At 36.1% G+C, this 22830-nt stretch overlaps 1 protein-coding gene and 1 long non-coding RNA gene across 3 annotated transcripts in view; one reads left to right on the top strand and one right to left on the bottom strand.

Annotated features, from left to right (window-relative positions):
• Positions 1–6011: 6011 nt before the first annotated feature.
• Positions 6012–22830, bottom strand: part of aldocb (aldolase C, fructose-bisphosphate, b) — a 33546-nt gene continuing 16727 nt past the window's right edge. For both annotated transcript variants that reach the window (XM_073934329.1, NM_194384.1), the window contains 6 exon segments: positions 21520–21574; positions 21279–21439; positions 15716–15799; positions 15449–15623; positions 10893–11092; positions 6012–6989 (listed from right to left, as the gene is read on the bottom strand). In XM_073934329.1, the coding sequence (XP_073790430.1) occupies positions 6897–6989; positions 10893–11092; positions 15449–15623; positions 15716–15799; positions 21279–21439; positions 21520–21574 (768 nt within the window). In that variant the 3' untranslated portion in view covers positions 6012–6896.
• LOC141379902 (uncharacterized) lies at positions 18097–21352 on the top strand. The gene is made up of 2 exons (XR_012396868.1): positions 18097–19537; positions 20609–21352. It is a non-coding gene; the product is annotated as an uncharacterized lncRNA (long non-coding RNA).

Consider the following 22830-nt stretch of genomic DNA (forward strand, 5'->3'; position numbering starts at 1 on the left):
AAAGCAACTTAATGCATTTAGGCATGAAGACATGGTCAAGACAACCTGCTGCTGTTCAAACCAAGCATCAGAATGGGGAAGAAGGGTGATTTAAGTGACTTTGAACGTGACATGGTTGTTAGTGCCAGACAGGCTGGTCTGAGTATTTCAAAAACTTCTGATTTACTGGTATTTTCACAAACAATCATCTCTAGGATTTACAGAGAATGGTCTGAAAATGAGAAAATATCCAGTGAGCGGCAGTTTTGTGGGTGCAAATGCCTTGTTGATGTCAGAGGAGAATGGCCAGACTGGTTCAAGCTGATAGAAAGGCAACAGTAACTCAAATAAGCACTCGTTACAACCGAGGTCTGCAGAAGTGCATCTCTGAATGCACAACATGTTAAACCTTGAGGCAGATGGGCTACAGCAGCAGAAGACCACACCGGGTCCCACTCCTGTTAGCTAAGAACAAGAAACTGAGGCTACAACTCGCACAGGCTCACCAAAATTGTAAGATTGGAAAAACATTGCCTTGTCTGATGAGTCTTGATTTCTGCTCCAACATTCAGATGGTAGGGTCAGAGTTTGGCATCAACAACATGAAAGCATGGATCCATCCTGCCTTGTATCAACGGTTCAGGCTGCTGCTGGTGGTGTAATGGTGTGGGGATATTTTCATGGCAAACTTAGGGCTCATTAGTACCAATTGAGCATCCCGTCAATGCCACAGCCTACCTGGGTAATGTTGCTGACCATATCTATCCTTTTTTGAGCACAGTGTACTCATCTTCTGATGGCTACTTCCAGCACCTTGTCATAAAGTGCGAGCCATCTCAGACTGATTTCTTGAACATGACAATGAGCTCACTGTACTCAAATAGCCTTTGGGATGTGGTGTAACGGGAGATTCACATCATGGATGTGCAGCCTACAAATCTACAGCATGCGTGATGCTATCATGTCAATATGGACCAAAATCTCTGAGGAGTTTTTCCAGTACCATGTTGAATCTATACTACTAAGGATTAAGGCAGTTCTGAAGGCAAAAGGGGGTTCAACCCAGTACTAGTAAGGTGTACTCAATAAGGTAGTGTATAACAGATTATTCAAACCACTCGTAAATATAAATACTGTCATCATTTACTTACTTGTTTGCTCTTCTATTTGCATTTCCTTCCACTTCAGGTCACAAAAGAATATATTGTTAAAAATGAAAGTTCTGTTGTGGGAGATTTCCAGAAATATTTAATTGTCCTCAAAAGTAAGTCCATCCTGCAGGTTTGGGCTGACACAACACATTGTTTTGGTGATAAAAAAATAATAACAAATAAGTAAATGGACTCATTCCTATATTTATTATTCATGATAAAACATTGAATATAAAATCACACTACATATTAAGTATAGATTTTTGGGTAGTTCTATTAAATTTGTGGATAACGTTAGTAATGCCTCTAGAATTCACTGAATATTATTTCTCAAAATGAAGTTAAAATGATATATATCTTGACTTGTTTAAGACGGACTCTTTTCATGCTAAATTGTTTTGTGATCTTTTATTTTGTCATACTTCTATGCATTTAAAACAGCTACTTTTTTTTGCTAGATTCATTTCCTGCGGTCATGTTTTATCAACCTCCTCTAAGAGGCGTCACAACACAAATGCATTCATGTTCCTTCAGAGATTGCCACAGCAGAATGAACCGCCAACTAATCCAGCATATGTTTTACACAGCGGATGCCCTTCCAGCTATAACCCAGTATTGGGAAACACCCATACACACTTATTCACATTCACACATATACACTACAATTTATTTTATTTAATTCACCTGTACCGCATGTCTTTGGACTGTTGGGGAAACCGGAGCAGCCGGAGGAAACCCACGCCAACACGGGGAGAACATGCAAACTCCACACTGGCCCAGCCGGGACTCGAACCAGCAACCTTTTTGCTGTGAGGTGACAGTGCTAACCACTGTGCCACTCACAACACAAATAGATAAATGCTTTTTATTATTGCTTTAATTAAATCATTAATTTTAGAAGAAATAAACAGATTTAGAAGGATAATTCATTTACATAGAATTATGCATGATGTGGTGAACAACCAATCACAAGGCAGCAACTCTGCACTGATAAAAAATAGATGATTAATTAGTCCTGACAGCATATGTTTTTAGCTCATTGTAACTTAATAAACTAAGTTAATCATGTTCTAACTTAATTGTATAAGTCATGAATGCTGCTTTAAGTCAGTTAAACATAATAAAAGTTCAATGTACTCATAAGGTTAATTTGATTCAGCTTAAAAGTTTAGAGCAATCAGGATTTTTTTTAACATGTAGGCAAATAATGCAGAGATGCCCAAACTAGGGTCCACGGGCTAAAGTTGGCCCATGGTAACATTTGATTTGGCCCACCAGGAAGAAGGATGGGGATGGTTTTGAGATTGCCAATTCAAATTTAATGCCACTATTTGTTTGTTTTATTGTTGAAATTATACGTTTCAATTAAATCGTGTAAATGAATCAGATTTAGTTTAGATGTGCATACTGTCACCTGGCAATGCAGAGACTTTGGTGAGCAATTCAAGTCCAGGGCAGATTCTGCTTAACTATTGTGTTCAGCATTAAACTCCGCTGTGCAATAAATGGGATTGTTTTTGTTTTATAGTAATACGTTTATCATTTAAAAAGGTATACTGCATTATTTAATATGATTTAAAGTTATGTTTTCTATTTGTTTTGAAATATTATTAAAAAATTAAGTAAATTATCAATGGCAACTTTGTTTTGTTCCATGTAATATAGCTTGGTATAGTTGGGCTCTCAATGATATTTGGTTTTGGGCCCTTCATACGAAAAGGTTGTGGCACCCCTGCATTATTGAATCATGTTAAAAACCTTTAACTATTGACGTCCATAGTAGGGAAAAACAAATACTATGAAAGTCAATGCCTTTACAAAAAAATACCACAGTTTTTTTAAGAATACTACAGTTTTTTTTTAAAAGAAATACTGCAGTTTTAGTAAACATCTGAAAAGTGCAGGTTTTTTGGACATGAAAAACAGCATTATTTAGGTATATTGCAGGATTACTACAATACAACTGAAGTACTACAACACAACCAGCTGCAGTACATCTACTGCAATACATCTGAAGTATTACTACAGTACAAATGCAGTTCAACTACTGCAATAGTAACACTACTGTAATGCAGCACTGCTTCAGCTATACATTTTAAAACAATTCATTGCACTTAGGTACATTTTTATTAAATGTGCAGTTAAGTCTTATTATGTATTGCAGTATTGTAGATGTATTTCTGTAGTTATACTTCTGAAAAGTGCAATACAATATACTGTGGTATAATTTCAGCAATACAACTTAAGTGCTAAAACCCCAACACGTGTCCACAGAGAAAAGTAGAAGTTGTACTGCAGTTGTACTGTAGTAGTACTTCAGTTCAATTGCAGTAGCAGTACTGCATTATAGTAGTTGTAGTACTTCAGTACTATTGCAGTAGTTACAGCATTTGTACTGTAGCAGTACTTCAGTTGTATTGCAGTAGATGTACTGCAGTTGGTTGTGTTGTAGCAACACTGCAATATACTTAAATAATATATTACTCAGTTTATTTAATGTTACTTCAGCTGTACTGTAGATTGTACTGCTGTTGAACTTTATTGCATTATAGTTGCTGTTGTACTGTTCAGTTCACTGCAGTTATTTATTATTAGTTTTTGCAAATAAACTCTTAAAATTAAAATTAGAAAATGACTTGAATCAAAAAAACATCCCTGAAAAAAGTACAAAATATTCTTGGAAGATGTTGAAGAACAAACCCCTTGGGCAGGCCCGGATTGGCCAATCGGGAGGACCGGGAGAGTTCCCTGTGGGCCGGTCCGTTTTTTGGCCGCGAGGGCCGGTGTTTCTAGCTGCTTGCACTCTCAGCCGTTGCACTTGTTTTCATTTATTTATTTATTTGACCATAGCCTCACTCTTTTTATTCATTATTTTGCTGCAGCTCTGGCAAACTCCAGCGAAATTGTGGTCCAGTGGTCAGTACGTTGCGTGACGACGTCGCCAACCCGTGTTCGATCCTTACCTGAGTACTTCTTTTTTTTTTTTTTTTTTTCATTTTTACTGTTAAGACATATGTAGGGTCCAGCCAGTTGGTCCAATGACGGTATCCACTGGTGGATGAAGGTTCACTGCATGTTCGGTCTTTCCAGTGCACAATGTTGATTTATATTAAACTTAACTCATATCTGACTCCAATTTTAGTATGAGGTAGTTTAGAATATTAATATATTTATCCTCGTTTTATCTGACTCCAATTATAAAACATTGAGAAGATTATTTTGTTTCCTTTCACATTATTTTAGATTATGATTGAATATTCTTTTGATTTGTTATTATACCTTATTCTCACTTACTCAGATTCTGATAGCATCTCGAGTCTTGCACCGGCCGGGTATACAATCTCTTAATACAAGCTTGTCAGTCTTGGTCATTAAACAGAGGCGATTAACCACTCTACTAGAAAGGCAGAACACTACTTACTCAATTTAGGAGATTTTTATGTGGTCCCCAAAGATCTGTTATCTACTAATTCAAGACAAAGTATTTTAATAATAATCGCGCAGGATTATACTATTGTAGATGAAGGCCTAAATATTCACATTTAAAGTAGTTTCAACAATATTTTGTTGTTCTAAATAGTTGGCCTTTTACAGTCCAAGTATACATGAATAAATGCCAATTTGTTAGTCGGATCTCTACAAACATTGTATAGCGTGCCACGCTGCTCCGTCTAACATGTTTTAGTCCGTTACTAACCTGTACAGTGGCTTGTAGTGCTATGGACAACAACATTTATCAGTGATAATAACACAAGGTTTGAATAATTCAAAACATAATTTATTAGTCAGGTAAATGTATTATGCCAAATTCAATCAGTCAATTCATAAACGATCAATACAAAACATCAAATTATCAAAGATAAATCCAAGATTAAAAGATGCATTCCTGACTTTTTACATAACGTGTAAATTTCTGATCTGGGTAGGCAGAATCGCGCTGGGTCTTTCTTAGACCTTACCTTAAATAATCCAAGAATTCCCTCAAGGAAGGGGGTGTGTGTATAGAAAGTCACACCCTTCACAGTGGTTCAAAAGATGCCTGAAGTTATATATTTATTGTTTTGATTATGTCTATTTCTGAGAGAATGAGACCATTGTACCAATCGCACTGAGACATTTCAAATGATATCAAACATGATAGCTAAAGTCAGCTTGGTTAATCTAGAACATTCAAACATTGAAATGACCATATGCGTGAGTTGGGGGGATGAAGCTGAGTTTCAGCATACTCAGATGCAAATGCAGCAGGAACTGGTTTTTCCCGCATTCCCCCCTGGTGGGTTGTGGAGTCCATTGGCCCTGTTTTCAGCTCATGTTTTGAGTTGTCAAAGACATCAAAAATATTTGTAATATTTCAATTCTTACAACATATAAAACTGCAAGGTGGTTGAACATTTGAAGTTCTAAAGCAGCTGTTTTCTTAAAAAAGACCGGATAGTGTAATTAAAAACTGAATTGGAAATGACGTTGAGCCGGTCTAATGCTTGAAACTCCAGGGCTAAAAAGGAGTCCCACTCCGGCCCTGCCCTTGGGGCACAAGTGCAGTACAGTTCTTACCACACCGTTGGCATATTAGACTACAGCAGCACAAGTGCAGTAAAGGCAGAGTTTACTTGATATTACTCCAGTTTACTCTGATCTAAACTGCTGTTGAACTTTATTTTACTGTATTTGAAATATGTTTATACTTTGTATTGCAATTGTACTTAATTTTACTGCAGTTATACTTCTATACACTGTTGTTGTACTGCAGTTATTTTTTGTAAGGGTGGTAACAGGTTTCCAACATTTTAAAAAATATCTTCTTTTCATTTTTTAATGAACTATACTTTTAAGAGAACATGCGCATGCAAAACTCCAATAATAACCACAAACACAATCTAGGGTTTTACAGTAGTTTTATTGGATTTTTTAAACTATCTGACACACAAAGTGCTTAGGGAACAACATCAAATCACAACATCACGTTTTGTCGACAGAGAAGTGAGCGCTCTCCTCCCCTACAAGCTCCACAGTTTGGTCCGCTCCGCCGCTCGCAACCAATAGAAGTGATTATTACTGATGTAGCACTGTGTCACAAACACAGGGAGGAGAGGAAGAAGAGCTGGACACACTCAAGCACACAACACAGAGCACGATTTCAAGATAACGCTCCAATTTCCAAACTAATATATTACGTATTTCATGTTAAACTTCATAAACGATAAATCACGCAGCCCGGACAATGGTTTAATATCATATGTGAACACAACACAAAATAATATATCTCCTCCTCAGAGTCTGCTGTAGTTAATCACTCAGTTACATATATATTACTCTGCTTTTACTCCCAATTTGACAAACTGGTCCTGCTGGCTGGCATACACTGATCTGTGTTTACATCCTCCACACATCATTATGAATCCAAACTGCACTAAAAGGAATGTGAAAAGTCGACTGGTGCCGGAACTGGAATGCAATCATACAAAACCCAAACGACTGACATATACATGTACATCCAGCTAATGAGCCACGAAAAAATACTGTTTCCTTGTTTACCGCATGAAGTCATGCCTAGAAGTTTCTGAAAATAAAAATAATCTTTTGCGTACCTTTTCTTTTTTCAGTTTAATATATATTTAAATAGATATATTATGAGACATTTGCAACGGCAACCGTAAAGTACAGAAGACAGCGCAGGCCTGTGATTGGTCGGTGACAGGAGGGGTAGCAGCTGTGCACTATACTATTGGCTGGCGGAGAGCTGAACGCTGGGACGCAGGATGTTCAGTAGGCGTGATTGGCCACGTAAAGCGACTGTCCTGCTGCTCCGCAGGTTCCACTGGAGACGTACTTGCCCTGAGCAGCCAATCCGTTAGCCTGAGGAAACGCCACCAACATTAGTTCAACATGTCTGATTCTGCAGTTCAACTCATTATTTACTTCCAAGAAAGAGAGAGAAAATTTTGAGTTTATTGCCATTTCAGCTTCTTTGGCTATGTCATGGCAAAAACAAACAAACAAACAAACAAACAAACAAACAAATAAAAACAGATCAAGCTTACCACACTTTATAAATACCACTTTTCTATATTTATAAAAAATATTCTAACAATTAAAATTCATCCACAGCATTACATAATAATAATAATAATAATAATGAAAATACATAAGATAAGATACATAAGATAAAAATCTAAAACAGTTTTTAAGGTTTACTTTTGATAAAAATTTAAAAATACTTTAAAAACTTTAAAAATATTTCATTAAAAGTCTGTCCAGATCGACATTGTTGTCTGACAAGGAAAAAATAAATAAATAAAAAATAAATAAATAAATAAATATATATATATATATATTCCACAAGAATATGTTTAACAGTTTGGTTTCTTTTGCAATATTGATATTTTGGTAGTTCGTCTCCATGGGTCTCGTAGGTCCAATGCGTAGGCTCACACGGAATCTGCGTTTAGAATTCCGCAGATTTCTACAGATTTTTAGTGCATCATAATTCTGTTTATTTACTTGAGTAAATGTGTGTAAATCTAAATTTAAAGTTTTTTAATTAATTACAGTAATATTATTGACTAACATGAAAATGTTCATCTGATTTATGTACAATGCAGTTTGTACAGTCATATTTTCTGTGTTTTAGTATATATATTATATGGTAGACTTGCTTTGTTTACCAAATAAGTGAATCTAATTATTCATTCATTCATTCATTTTCTTGTCGGCTTAGTCCGTTTATTAATCGGGGGTCGCCACAGCGGAATGAACCGCCAACTTATCCAGCAAGTTTTTACGCAGCGGATGCCCTTCCAGCTGCAAGCCATCTCTGGGAAACATCCACACCTACATTCACACACACACACTCATACACTATGGACAATTTAGCCTACCCAATTCACCTGTACCGCATGTCTTTGCACTGTGTGGGAAACCAGAGCACCCGGAGGCAACCCACGCGAAGGCAGGGAGAACATGCAAACTCCACACAGAAACACCAACTGAGCCGAGGTTCGAACAAGCGACCCAGCGACCTTCTTGCTGTGAGGCGAAAGCACTACCTACTGCGCCACTGCCTCGCCTGAATCTAATTATATTTGCAATTAAAACATTAAATAAAATTTAAAAAGGTATTGCTTTTTATTTCACTAATTACGGTTTTAGTTACGATACTCCCAAAATAATTCTGGAGAAATCCGCAGATTTTTACCAAAATTCTCTGCAGAAAAATAAAAAAAATGTCCGCAGATTCCGTCTGGCCCTGCCAATGCGGCATCTTCTATAAACAATCTCATTGTGCCTTAAATTAAAAAATAAATTAGAGTTTCTTCCTAATTTTGGCTAAATTTCAAAACGTTTATTTTCTGAGCACTGATCCCATTCTGTTTGCCATTTGTTTAGAATATAGCCTTTTTAATTTACTTCCAAAACCTGGAAGACTTGTACATTTTAACAAGGTATTTTTGATTAAATCTGAGACATTACTGTCTCACCACTGAAAGTCTATTCCCAACCAAAATGATGACATTTTATAACATTTGTAAAGAGATCATAAAATGAAGCTACATGAAATTAAGTTTAATCCAAGTATTGTAAACATTTGATTAACAAAAATAATTATTTACATACAGTTAAAATTAATTAGAATTATTAGCCCTCCTGAATTATAATATATTTATTTTGTCCTCCATTTTCTGTTTAACAGAGAGCAGATTTCTACAACACATTTCTTATCATAATAGTTTTAATAACTCATCTCTAATAACTGATTTATTTTATCTTTGCCATGATGACAGTAAATAATATTTGACTAGATATTGTTCAAGACACTTCTATACAGCTTACAGTGACATTTAAAGGCTTAACTGGGATAATTAGGTTAACTAGGCAGGTTAGGGTAATCAGGCAAGTGATTGTATAACAGTGGCTTGTTTTGTAGACTATCGGAAAAAATATATAGCTTAAAGGGGCTAATCATTTTGACCTTAAAATGGATTTAAAAAAATGTAAACTGCTTTTATTCTAGCCAAAATAAAACAATAAAACTTTCTCCAGAAGAAAAAATATTATCGGACATACTGTGAAAATTTCCTTGCTCTGTTAAACACCATTTTGGAAAAATATTTTTTTTTAAATAAAAATCAAAGGGAGCCTAACAATTCTGACTTCAACTGTATATACAAATTAACAGAAAAATGTTGGATCAACAGATTTTCAAACTGAAAGACAGATATAGCTAAGAGTTTATTACAAATATATTTATCTGCGTTTCATATTTTCACTTTGGTTTGAAGCAAGAAAATAAACAATAATTGTAGCTCAACAATTATTTTGAAACTGATTTAACTGTTGTGTTAAGATTCAAATGTGAATTTTAAAATTCTATATAAATGATATTAACTTATTAATTCTATAATTTTCTATACAAATATAAAATAAATTTTCTACATATATATACATTTTCTATACACATTCAATGATGTGACAATAAAAGTGATTTGATTTGTTATAACAATTGTCAAGTTTTAATTAGAATTTTATATTTCAGAAAAAGAGATTATCAGCAAAACATCTACATCATAAGAAAATTTCACCCATCAAAGTTCATTGACCTTATTTTACATAATTTACACTGTTTCTAATTGTAATTATTATAATTAGTATTAGAGGTATTGACAGTTTTGCTTTTATTTATTTATTTATTTATTTTGCATTTCTCTCTCTTTTATTGTATCTTTGATTAATTTGATGTAATTATATTCCATATTTTTTGTACTTTGTTAAAATGCTTTACCAATACTGTAAAAATGTCATGCCAATAAAGCAAAAAATAATCATAAAAATCAAAGGGGGGCTAATAATTCTGACTTCAACTGTATATACAAATTAACAGAAAAATGTTGGATCAACAGATTTTCAAACTGAAAGACAGATATAGCTAAGAGTTTATTATAAATATATTTATCTGCGTTTCATATTTTCACTTTGGTTTGAAGCAAGAAAATAAACAATAATTGTAGCTCAACAATTATTTTGAAACTGATTTAACTGTTGTGTTAAGATTCAAATGTGAATTTTAAAATTCTATATAAATGATTTTAACTTATTAATTCAATGATTTTCTATACAAATATAAAATTAAAATAAATAACATAATACTTTAATATAAATTATATATCACATTTTCTATACACATTCAATGATGTGACAATAAAAGTGATTTGATTTGTTATAACAATTGTCAAGTTTTAATAAGAATTTTATATTTCAGAAAAAGAGATTATCAGCAAAACATCTACATTATAAGAAAATAATTAACCCATCAAAATTCATTGACCTTATTTTACATAATTTACACTGTTTCTAATTGTAATTATTATAATTAGTATTAGAGGTATTGACAGTTTTGCTTTTATTTATTTATTTATTTATTTTGCATTTCTCTCTCTTTTATTGTATCTTTGATTAATTTGATGTAATTATATTACATGTTGTTTGTACTTTGTTAAAATGCTTTACCAATACTGTAAAAATGTCATGCCAATAAAGCAACAAGCTTGAAGAGAGAGAGAGGGGGGGGGAGGTGATTGACACATTTAATATATTAAAAGACTACTATATTAAAATCTACAAACAACTCACACCATATTCCCCCAAATTTAAAATAAAAATGGTAATTAGGAACACATTTAGCGTAAAATATCAATAAAAGGAGCCGTATTGGGTTCATTAGTGATAACATTTCCTGTAAATAAACAGTGCAGTATAACAGACCTCAGCGCGCTTGATGAACTCCTCAGTTGCAGCCTTCTCATTGCTCTTGGCTCCACGCCACGCGCTCAGAGCTGAGGCCTGCAAGGCACGTCCATAGGAGAAGGTGAGGGGCCAGGGTTTTGCCAGAGGGCAATTGTTGATGGAGTTCAGGTTGACAGACGCCTCCTCCTCGCTCTGACCTCCAGAGAGGAAAGTCACTCCTGGAAGATATTTAAACACATTATAATGACACTTCATTACGTACCGTTTACTGATGATAATGTATGAGGGTTGTGTTATCATCCAGTGTTGGAGAAAGTTACTTTTGAAAGTAATACATTACAAAATTGAGTTACTCATGAAAACAATCTGACTTGAGTATAGCCTCTCTATTAACACCACATTAAAATTCAAGTGTTATTTAAATGAATATTTGCTTTTGTTATTAAATTAACAGTTCACTCGAGTGGGCACCTATGATGAAACAGAACTGTGTGTAGGTATAGTCTGTCCATTGTCATATTGGAGTGATAGAAACACAACAAGTCTCTTTTTTTAAATGAGTTTTTAATTATAGGATCCAAATCCCAGTGATTTTGAGGCCCACCACAATGTGACGTAGGAGTGCAGTTTCCCTGCCAAGCAAATTGATTGACAGGCGCTATGTTTGTATAATAACTGTACACATGTTCACAGAACATTTTTTTGTAAATAAACTGGGATTAAATCATTTATCACAACTCTCTGTGATTTTTATAAGTTTAAAACGTTTTAAAACTGAGCATGTTTGTAATAAAGAAAGTATTCTCTAATTTAGCATCTAAATTCATCTAATTCTTAACTGATATTATCTCCATGACCACATGGTGTCAGTAAACACCAATATGTGTGTGGGTGTGTCCTGCAAACGGCAGTTGTGTGAGACTCATCATTTCAGAAAGGCTTGAATAAACTCCAAAAATGCAGCAAATAAGCTTGGAATTTTTGACCAATGAGCTGTACTTCAGCTTCATCTGAGTCTGTCTCTGTCGCTGACTGCCGTTTACCTGACGTAACGAATGATGAGAAGCAGACATGCACGTAGGAACAGTGGGCGGGGAGATGAAGCTTATTTGCATTTAAAGCCACAGGCTACAAAAACAGCTACAATATTCTGGACGCTATAATAAATGATCTGACGGGTATTTTGAGCTGAAACTTCACAGACAAATTCTGGAGACACCAAAGTCTAATCTTATATCTTGTAAAAGGGGTAGAAATGGGTTCCCTTGAACATTTGCTTATGATTTACTCAACCCTTAAGAGATTCCACTCATTTATATTTTCTGCTAAACACAAAAGAAGATATTTTAAAGAAAGTTGGAAGCCAATAGCCATTGACGATAGCCAATGTTTCCAACATTCTTCAAAAGATCTTCTTTCCTGTTCAACAGAAGAAACCTTAAACAATTTGGAATATGTGGAAGGTGTGACAGAAGTGTCATTTTGAGCAACTATCCCTTTAACTGAAACATGAAAACAGAGCAGGAAATACAGAGTAACCCCTCCCCTTTTCTTAAAAAATGGCCAATATCATTTCATTTCTATCTCAGCTTAACAGAGTCAGAGTGTGAATGCATTATCAATTCCCATTTAAATTTGAAACAACAGTTTAACAAAAGACTAAAATTGTAGCCCAACAATTAATTTGAAACAGATTTAACTTTTAGCTCTATGGTTATGTTTATTTTAAAAAGCATGTAAGTTATATTTTCTTAATATTAGAATTTGAACATTATAATAAATATATACATATATATACATATTAGAAATATTAGTGATGCACGATTAATTGAAAAAAGATCGCAATTTTGACTTAACCCCCTAGACCAGGGGTGCCCAAACTCGTTCCTGGAGGGCCGGTGTCCTGCATATTTTAGTTCCAACCCCAAATAAACACACCGGAATCAGCTAATCAAGCTCTTTCTAGGCATGCTAAAACTTCCAAGCAAGTGTGTTGAGGGAAGTTGGAGCTAAACTATGCAGGACACTGGCGGGGTAGGGGGTTCTTCAAGACGAAGATATTGATATGAGAAAAGTCTGATTATTTATAGTGTGTTAAGGATCATCTGATAGGATAATTAGTCATTAGCTAAAGTTGGAACAGCTGTGAACAATCATAAGCACGTGATCCTCTCGAAATTTGTTTATAAATAAACTTCACTTAGTGAACAGAACCTGCATAGGCTGTGAATAACAGGTCATAAATTTGTAAATAACATTCAGTTTGTGGCACAGAGCAATCGTTTGGGAGCCCCACGGAAAGTGTGAACTGCACTTAGCAGTGAAAATGAAATTAAAAGCAAACACATCATTCAAATAATCATATCGCATCATAGAGTTATGATTACGACAAGCATTTAATGTTATTCTTTCTTAGTGAACAAAAAAGTGTTGTGCATGAGAATAAATGTTTAACAGTGTCAGTGTAACTACTCCAGCCTAAATAATGTTTAATATAATGCAAGAGGGAATCTGATAATGACAAATATCTGATTTTAAACAGAAAAAAATTGTTTATTATAGCTGTTGATGACAAATGACAAGCGTATGTCTCAAACATAGTAATTAAACATCAGAATTATGAATAGTATGTCATCACTTTACCGTGCATTAGTGACCAGGACAAATTTATCAGTCTTTTCAAGTCCACCATTCAAAGTCTATTCAAAATTAAGTATTTTAACCAACAGTACACCTACACATAGTATTATTGTTGTTGTATTACCATATTTTTGAGAAATAACAATAACAATAGCCTACTCATTAACCTTTATTTTACATCTACAGAATTGTGAAAAAAATCGTGATCTTGATTTTAAGCAAAAAAAAAAAAAAAGTAAATAAAATAAAAAAAATTCACGATTCACATTTTAGCCAGAATCGTGCAGCTCTAATATACAGTTGAATTCAGAATTATTAGCCCCCTTTTTTTCTTGTTTTTTTAAATATTTCCCAAATGATGTTTAACAGAGCAGTATGTCTGATAATATTTTTTCTTCTGGAGAAAGTCTTATTTGTTTTATTTTGGCAAGAATAAAAGCAGTTTGCAATTTTTTAAACACAATTTTAGGGACAAAATTATTAGCCACTTTAAGCTATTTTTTTTCTCGATAGTCTACAGAACAATTCACTGTTATACAATAACTTGCCTAATTACCCTAACCTGCCTAGCTAACCTAATTAACCTAGCTAAGCCTTTAAATGTCACTTTAAGCTGTATAGAAGTGTCTTGAAAAATATCTAGTCAAATATTATTTACTGTCATCATGGCAAAAATAAAATAAATCAGTTATTAGAAATGAGTTATTAAAACTAATATGTTTAGAAATGTGTTGAAAAAAATCTGCTCTCTGTTAAACAGAAATTGGGGAAAAAATAAACAAGCGGTCTAATAATTCAGGGGGGCTAATAATTCTGACTTCAACTGTTTATAAAAATCAAGGAGAAAGCGAGATAGAGATTTTTTATTATCAAATAATAACATGTTTGTTATATATAAAATATACTACTAAAAAGCAAAAGTACATCTGACTAAAAGCCACAATCTATAGTAGATGGCTGTATACGTAAAGGCTGTATACGTCTAAGCATTTTTCTGCAGTGCTAAGTGGATAAAACAAAAAGGACTGATATGTTTTGTGATCTATGGCTGACACACATGTATATAATTCTCTCTGTGCTTGTGATGGCGGTTTGTGTGACTTTACCATGAAACCCGACTTCAATCACCACAATGGAAATCATACTTATAGTGTTGATGGCCATTTTGCTGTGTAAACAAAGGAGAATCAGGGCCTTTACTTTGCGTTCACACCGAAAGCGGCGAGAGCGTCCAAGGTCGCTCTGGCTACCCTGGCGACAACGCTGTCTGCCTTCAGCTCCGGTGGCGAGAGCGTCAAAACTCGCTACACTGATCTCGTATTTAAAGGAGCCGTTGCAGCATATCAGTTACATTCCTGCATTAAACATGTTTCTTGCGTGAAAATGTTGCGCACTTCTTATCAAATTCATTTAACAATGGAAGATCAAGTTGCGTGTGGTGTGGCTTTGCTTTATCCAATATGTGTCCATATGTCTGAAATATCCTGAAGCAGCTATACTGTTTTGTACTGTCACGTCGCGTGAGAGTCCCGCTTTTTTAAGATAAATATATAACATTAATGCACATCAGTAACCCGCCAGTAACTTATTTAATGCATGTTCCTGTAAGAAAACATTGTAAATAATTGAAAATCCGGCATCCGCAATTATCAAACCCTTGGGAACAACTGTGGTCGGAACCAAAGTTCACAGGTCTGTGTTCTCTGAACTCCTATCAAGCGGTGGACGCCTTCATTCTGATTGCTTGCCGCTGACCCGCGTCATAGCTCATTACCATAAAGTTGACTCGATTTCAACTCTCCTCAACGCTCAAATCAGCGAAGACGCACCGCACTGCTCCTCGCCGCCGGCTCTGATTAAAAATGAATGACTTCCGGCAACTTTGACGCTCTCGCCGCTTTCGGTGTGAACGTACGGTTAGTCTCATGACTGACCTGATACTGCGGGAGGAACGGTGCGGCGCAGGGCTGTCACTGTTGCCATAGCGATCTCCTCACTGGAGTATTTGGTGGGGCAGGAGTGTCCCGCTGTCACCATGTTGGGTTTCAGAAGAGTTCCCTCCAAATACACATGATGGTCAGACAGGGCCTTGTAGCAGGCAGCAAGAACCTGGTGATACATAGGATAGGTGATAGTACAGATAATCGACCAATAATGACACATCTAATTGAAATGATGTGATTTGAATTTTTTTAAAGTACCTTTTCTGTAACATACTGGCAGCGCTTCAAGTCGTGCTCACCGTCAGGTAAAATCTCAGGCTCCACAATGGGCACAATGCCGTTCTGAAACACAAAATGGGATATACAACGTCAACAAAACGCTGATTTCCATTAATTAGCTTCAATTGTGTGTGTGTGACGAACAACCGTATAAGCCAAAAAAATAAAACAATGAGATAATTATGTGACGTGTGATCTGTGTATACGCAAACAGCTTGGGATATTTCCGCATGACCATGACTCTGCATTTTAAACATTAAAATAGCGTCACATGAAAAAAACATTTATGTTCAGTAAGAATAGAGATGCAGCTTGCTGTCATGCCTGCTTCGGACATTAAAAGGCAAATCCTCGACAAAAAAACGAGAGAGGACAGAGTAATGAGGCTTTGAGAGAGCTGGGAAACCATATTTGAAAGAGGGGAACAAAAACCAGGGAAAAATCCACTGAAAGCGGTGAGCGGAAGAACCGTATATATGCCACGTTTACACTGTCAGGTCTTGATGCGCAATTCTAATTAGTTGCCTATATCTGATTTTTATTTGCCTGTCCGTTTACACGTTCTTTTAGTTGTAACCAGGGCTTTTCATTAACACCCGCCAAATGCGGGTAGATTTCGGCAGTTGCGGGTAAGACAGACACTCCCACTAGCCACTTTGGCTGGTTGAAAATAATTTTCCCAGATAATAATTCTTAAAAGCAGGGTTCAACAATAAGGATGGTCCAATATGCATGCACAGGCGACCGAGAAGCAGCAAAACTGACAAAAATAATTGCGTTTGCAACTTCGCGCGAGCAAAGCAGGTGAATACCATAGACTGTAAAATATATGGACGTAGTATCCGTGACGTCACCCATAGGTTTCTAAAGAGCGCTAAAGAAGCCAGAAGTAGGCGCGGCCAACTGTTGCCATTTTGTTCGCGTGTCATCACAACCACGGCGGAATACCAAACAAGGGCAAAGAGGTGGAGAGTGGGCGGAGCTACAGACACCTGCTGGCATTTTGCTTGGACCTGGTTCAGACACACTTCACTTTGGGAAAAATGCTTAATACTTCATCACCTGTGACTAGTTTGTATTCTGACCACTTGTGCTTGGTTGTACACTATATCAATAAAGTGTTTAGACTTTTAAAAACACTGCTGTAATACATTGAGCCACTAAACATTGTTCTTATGACGTATTTCATGAGGAGGCAAACGCAAATTACTTTCAAACACTTCAGATATAGTCTGTGTTAGTTACTGTAAGACTATTGATGAAATCCAGCATAACACTGTATGATAACGCTTCAGATGACTGTTCTAGAGCCTACAGCTAATCAATTTGTCAGATTCTGGAGTGCATTACAGCTCTAAATATAAATATAAACGATAAATGATCTTAAATAAAACAAATACATGTATAGAGATGGTATATAAGTATATAACTTTACTCACATGGGAAACGGAGGCCACGTGAATGGTTTGTGAGGACATTTAAGTGCACTCAGCATGACATGCCATCTAATAATTGTAGGAAACAAGTCCAAAAGGCAGCTGACTGTGTAAAGCCACATAAAACAATACAGAAATACGATAAATATGCCGAGTTCAGTGGCTAATCTGCAGGATTCAGCTGAGGTGATGTGACGGCGACCAACGAGACCTAGCTGTCAATCAAGTGGCCACTCCCTTAATTATGCAAACTTAATATAACTTAATATAAAGGAAACGGATGAGTTATAAAAAAAATCCACCCCCTCACAGTCGTCATGAAGGGTAATATTAGCTGTATTAACCAAAATTTTTCTTTGTACCAGGCTGTAATCACCTTTTTTTCTGCTGTAAAGTTGGCCATTCTAACAGTGGGCTCAATTGAAATTTGCTGTGTTTTGGAGCCAGGAGCGGCCGGGACTAGCAGAATTTTGGATGAATTGCAGTTTTAGTTACTTCCGTATTACTTTGCTGAGGGAGAGCGGGAGGTTGCTGCTTGGTGAATACCAAATGAGAGGATAATCACTCACGCTAACAGCTAAAGTGATGCGCGCGACTGTTTATAACGCGTGCATGCTCCCGTTTCCGTTTTGTGAAGCAACTGTGTCTAGAAATGCAACTGATGCGATCGATTCTCTTACAAATAGACTGAACAAAAAGGAAGGAACATGCATCTACAGTCTTGCTGCATTCGAGAGTTCCAGAGTTGACTTATTGTAAGCAGCGCCAGTTGCTTTCGCTTTAATCATTCTTTGAACAGATTATTTATGGGTCTAACATTAACCATGCATGTGTGATCATCCTTTCATTATCACACAGTATGTTCTTTATCTGCTTTCTTTTGCGTTAATATGGTTTATTTATCTTTTTTTTTTTTTTTTTTTTACAATAACATTGCTTTAATGGGAGATCTGGTGATCTGGGACCTTTAGCCAGGACAGATTACAGTGCACATCTTTTGTTAAATAAAAAGTATTGTATTCAGCTATATTTTGCTTGTTTTGACACATTTAAAATTTGTGGCTAAGAAATAATAAACTGTTTATGTATGGTGCGGTCAGAGATAAATTGGGTAAATCCTTCATTTTGGGCTCTGAAAATTATGAAAACTAATTGTAATACATGAAACCCTGACCCATTTGCTCGATTGAGCAAGCTCATACACGACACACAAAAAGGGAAATGAATGAGGAGGCAAGTAGAGATAACGCAAACTCTAAATCAAGTTATTTTAGCTTGTCAAGGTCATATTTATGTGAATAAAATATATTTTCCCAACAATAAAATTGTGGCTAGTTGAAATGGCGAGTGGCTAGTAATGTTAGAAAACTACTAGCCACAGTGGCTGGTGATCAAGAAAGTTAATGTTAAAGTTAATGTAACCCATATCCGATTCATGTGTTTACACTTGCCATACAATTTACGACATCGCGCGTGTGTAAATGGGGGTTTTAGCATCTGCGCCACACTAGCCACGATGGAAGAAATTGTCTTGCTTTTAGCTCTGCCAAATATGTGAAGTTCGCCCAACTTTATGATGATTTTGAGGTGGAGGAGGGAAAGGGCCGTCATCGCAGCTTGCACCTATGGTTTATATATGATGTCCTTCACCATTCAGAGGAATTTGTGGGTATGAGAGAGATCTCAGGTCAGGTGGGTGCAAATCGTGGTGGGCTAGAATGAGGAGCAGTGGGTCTGAAATTTTAGGATGAGCACAAACACGCTCTTCCTTCTACGACATTGAACCAAAGGGAAGCACCACATTGTCGCAAGTTTAATGTCGTACAAAATGGACTGCCTCAGTAAATCCGATCTGCCTGTTTACATGATAGTCGCCTTGTCCCATTTATATCTGATTTATTTCCACATATGAAGGAGGCCTGAAACCAATCTCTGAATATGCGAATGCATGTGTTTTTTTTGTGTGTGTTTACATGGTCATAGAGCAGATCCGATCTGTCACATATGAGCAAAAAATATATATATATATAGGAATTGGGTCACATTTAACTGGCAGTGTAAACGAGGCCTCTGTCTCTCTAAACGCGCCAAGCTCAAAACAGCACAAAAACAGTTAACCTATCAAAATGAACCACATACCATATATACAATAAAGCTGTATCAATGAATATTTCCAGTCCTGTGTAAACTATGGCAAGCAGAGTTTACTTGTACAGTTTGAAAGATTATGTGCATTTTAGTTCAGTTGCATTTACATTGATTAAACTCTGATGGGATATGATGGGGTGACCTGTGCCTCAACCCCCACTAACTGATAGGTGTAAACTAAATGACCCCTTTACAATCTCAGGCCCCGTTTACACTAGTGCGTTTTAGTTTCAAAACGGCGTTGTAGAATGAAAACGATCCGCGTCCACACTCGCGTTTTACCCAGCGTTTCTGAACAGCTCTCCGTCCACACCAAAACACTGAAAACGCACATCACGTGACCACACACACACACTCACGGGCAAGCGCTCCAGCATTTCTACCCAGATGAGAGCTCTGCTTGTCGGACTGCTCATCACGCATCTCCCGCTGGATCTAATCTCACTATATTTGCTGAACGTGATATTTCATTCATGTTGTTGTCTTTATCTAACGACATAGGCCAATTCCCTGACTTTGGTCATTGGAATCTATTAAGTTACTTGTTCACGGGTAACATGTTTTGGTTAAGCGCAAAGATAAGTTAATGATTAATCCAGGTACATTGACTGATCGCTTGCCTTTATTTCCTACAATGTATAACCTTTTTGCATGTTATACTTTTATAATTATCGATTACTAAAACTGATATTCAGCAAAAGAGAGGGTGTGTTTCGTATTTTCACTGAAATTGAAAGGAGGCAGTTATAGGCTCCGTTTTGTTATTAATATCCACACAGTGAAGATGACGCTCATATATGCAGCACGACGCCTCAACATTTCTGCTGTCTGTTAAGTTGCTGATATTAAAAAGAAAATAGGCAGTTCTTAAATCATGTTTACATTTTATTGTTGAGAAAGTGAAACAACGTAGCCAAGGTGATGTGAATGAAGTTATAAAGTACACTGTTCCCTTTGAAGATTTACCCGTGTCCTCTGTATGTTTTCCATATCAAACTGAGAAGGGGGAGACTGCAGCCTTGATCAAACTTGCGAAGTCTTAACTTACAAGAAGAGGATGCGAGACTGAACTGTATGTGGGCTACTTAATATTGGGGAAAAGCCCCAATCAGAATGGCGAACGTTTGCAGCCCCGCCTCCGTTTTCAGATGTCTCCGTCTTTCCCCATCCACACTGAGACGGAGCAGCAGCGTTTTAGAATGAAAACGGCCTCTCCAGCATTTTCGAAACGCTCCGTTTTGGGCGCTCGAGAACTCCGGCGTAGTGTGGACGGATGGCGTAACCGTAGCAAAACTTATGCGTTTTCAAACTAAAACTAGTGTAAACGGGGCCACAGACAGTACTTTGGGTTAAGTTACTTGAAGACCGACGAGTTAACATCACTGCTGAGGAACTGCACTATTGTCTTCAATAAAGTCTTCTCTCCATAAGAACTTTGGTCAGCTTACTTATTTTATGTATTAGAGTAATCTAATACATTGGTGAGCCACCCAAGAACGGTTAAGCCAAATACAGCAAAATCTAACAAGTTGAAGTCAGAATTATTAGCCACCTTTAATTTTTTTCTTGTTTTATAATATTTCCCAAATGATGTTTAACAGAGCAAGGAGATTTTCACAATATGTCTGATAATATTTTTTCTTCTAGATAAAGTCTTATTTGTTTTATTTTGGCTAGAATAAAAGCAGTTTGTAATTTTTTAAACACAATTTTAAGGACAAAATTATTAGCCACTTTAAGCTATTTTTTTTCTCCATAGTCTACAGAACAAACCATCGTTATACAATAACTTGCCTGATTACCCTAACCTGCCTAGTTAACCTAATTAATCTTGTTAAGCCTTTAAATGTAACTTTAGGCTGTATAGAAGTGTCTTGAAAAGTATCTAGTCAAATATTATTTACTGTCATCATGACAAAGATAAAATTAATCAGTTATTAGAATCAAGTTATTGTGACCTGCTGGCAGATGCTGGCGTAACGGGCCAGGACATTAGCGTTCTCCATGATGGCTAACTCTGAAGGAGTGGTGTCGCTGATCTTCAGGACAGAGCGCCACTTGGCAAAGTCTGCGCCGTCTTTCTTATACTGGGCACATCGTTCTGACAGGCCATCCAGCCCTAAAGAAGTACAGATTTCCCATAAATAAAAAAAACATCACCACAGGCATCAAATATAATGGCAGTGACTGTAAGCTCACCCTGTGTTGTGGTCTCTCCGTTTGTTCCAGCCAGAGGAACGACACCTTTGTCAACCTGTAAAAGAGTAAAACCTGCTGTTAATTTCATTACCAAACGAAGAAAATCTAGACAAAATGATTCATTCACCTGTACATTACAGATGAAAATTAAGTTTGATTTGGTAAAATCAGATCTTGAGGCTTGAAACAGCTAGAAATATTTTCTACGAATTACATTACCAACCTCCTCCTAATAATCCTATCATGATTCTTTGCCTACGTGTGTTTTCTTCCCAGAAGCCGTGGCTGGATTAAAAAAAAATAATAATAAATAATAATAATAAAGAAAATTCGCAACCTTGCATACTATATAGTATGCTGAAAAGTTCCATTCATACTATATAGAGCATGATGGCTGTTTCTCAATATGCGTTTTTCAGTAATCTTGTCCTCATGTCCTCATGTAACGTCATCATCAGCTGCCAAAGTTCGGTTCTAAAACTCTAAACCATAGACTCGTGGTTTATTAATATTATCAGACGCAAGCCTCGAGCACCGATCTCGCTCTAGAAGTCACAGAAGTCATTGCGACTAAATAAAGGAGGTGGGAAGGGCAGCATTTTATTTAGATTTATTATTAAAGTTCAGAGTTATAAATGATTTATCTCAGGACTTTCCCTAAATGAGACGGTGATCTTCACAAAGACGTAAACACATGAAGGGTGTTTATTTGTTGAAATTTGTATTAAAGTTTGTATTGTGCGTTGTATATTTATGCATAGTATTTATTGTGAAAAGGGGAAAAACATCTCATTTTCAGAGGACGCGTTCTGTTTTCTCATGGTCTCTTTGATCTTCCGAGTTAACGCAAGAATTTAAGTCCCACTCAACACAGCCACTTTTTCTATTTTTCTAATGGCTGAGTGGTAAATTCTAATGTAGTACCAACTCTAGTAGTAGGCGATTTCAGATGTAGCCTATACAAACACATATACATATATACCCATATACACACCCTTCTTGATTGCGAACAGGTGTGCAAGTAATTAGGCCTGGTTGTGGCTAGTGAAATTTAATTCAGGTGTAAAAAAAACTTAAGTTAGAAGAAAAAAAAACTTTCACGCAGGGTTATGTAGTTCTGGATTTTTTCCCCTCTTTTTTTATGTTTTATTTATACATTGTGAAACATGACAAAAATATACAAAGACAAACATGTAACAATAGGCAAATACACTGAAGAGTATTTTAAGCAAATGATAATAATAGAAATAAATAAAAGTAAATACAAAAATTATAATAAAAATAAGTGAAGTTTATGTATAAACTAATTTC

The sequence above is a fragment of the Danio rerio genome, chromosome 21 (genome assembly GCF_049306965.1).
Source record: "Danio rerio strain Tuebingen ecotype United States chromosome 21, GRCz12tu, whole genome shotgun sequence".
NCBI lineage: Eukaryota > Metazoa > Chordata > Actinopteri > Cypriniformes > Danionidae > Danio > Danio rerio.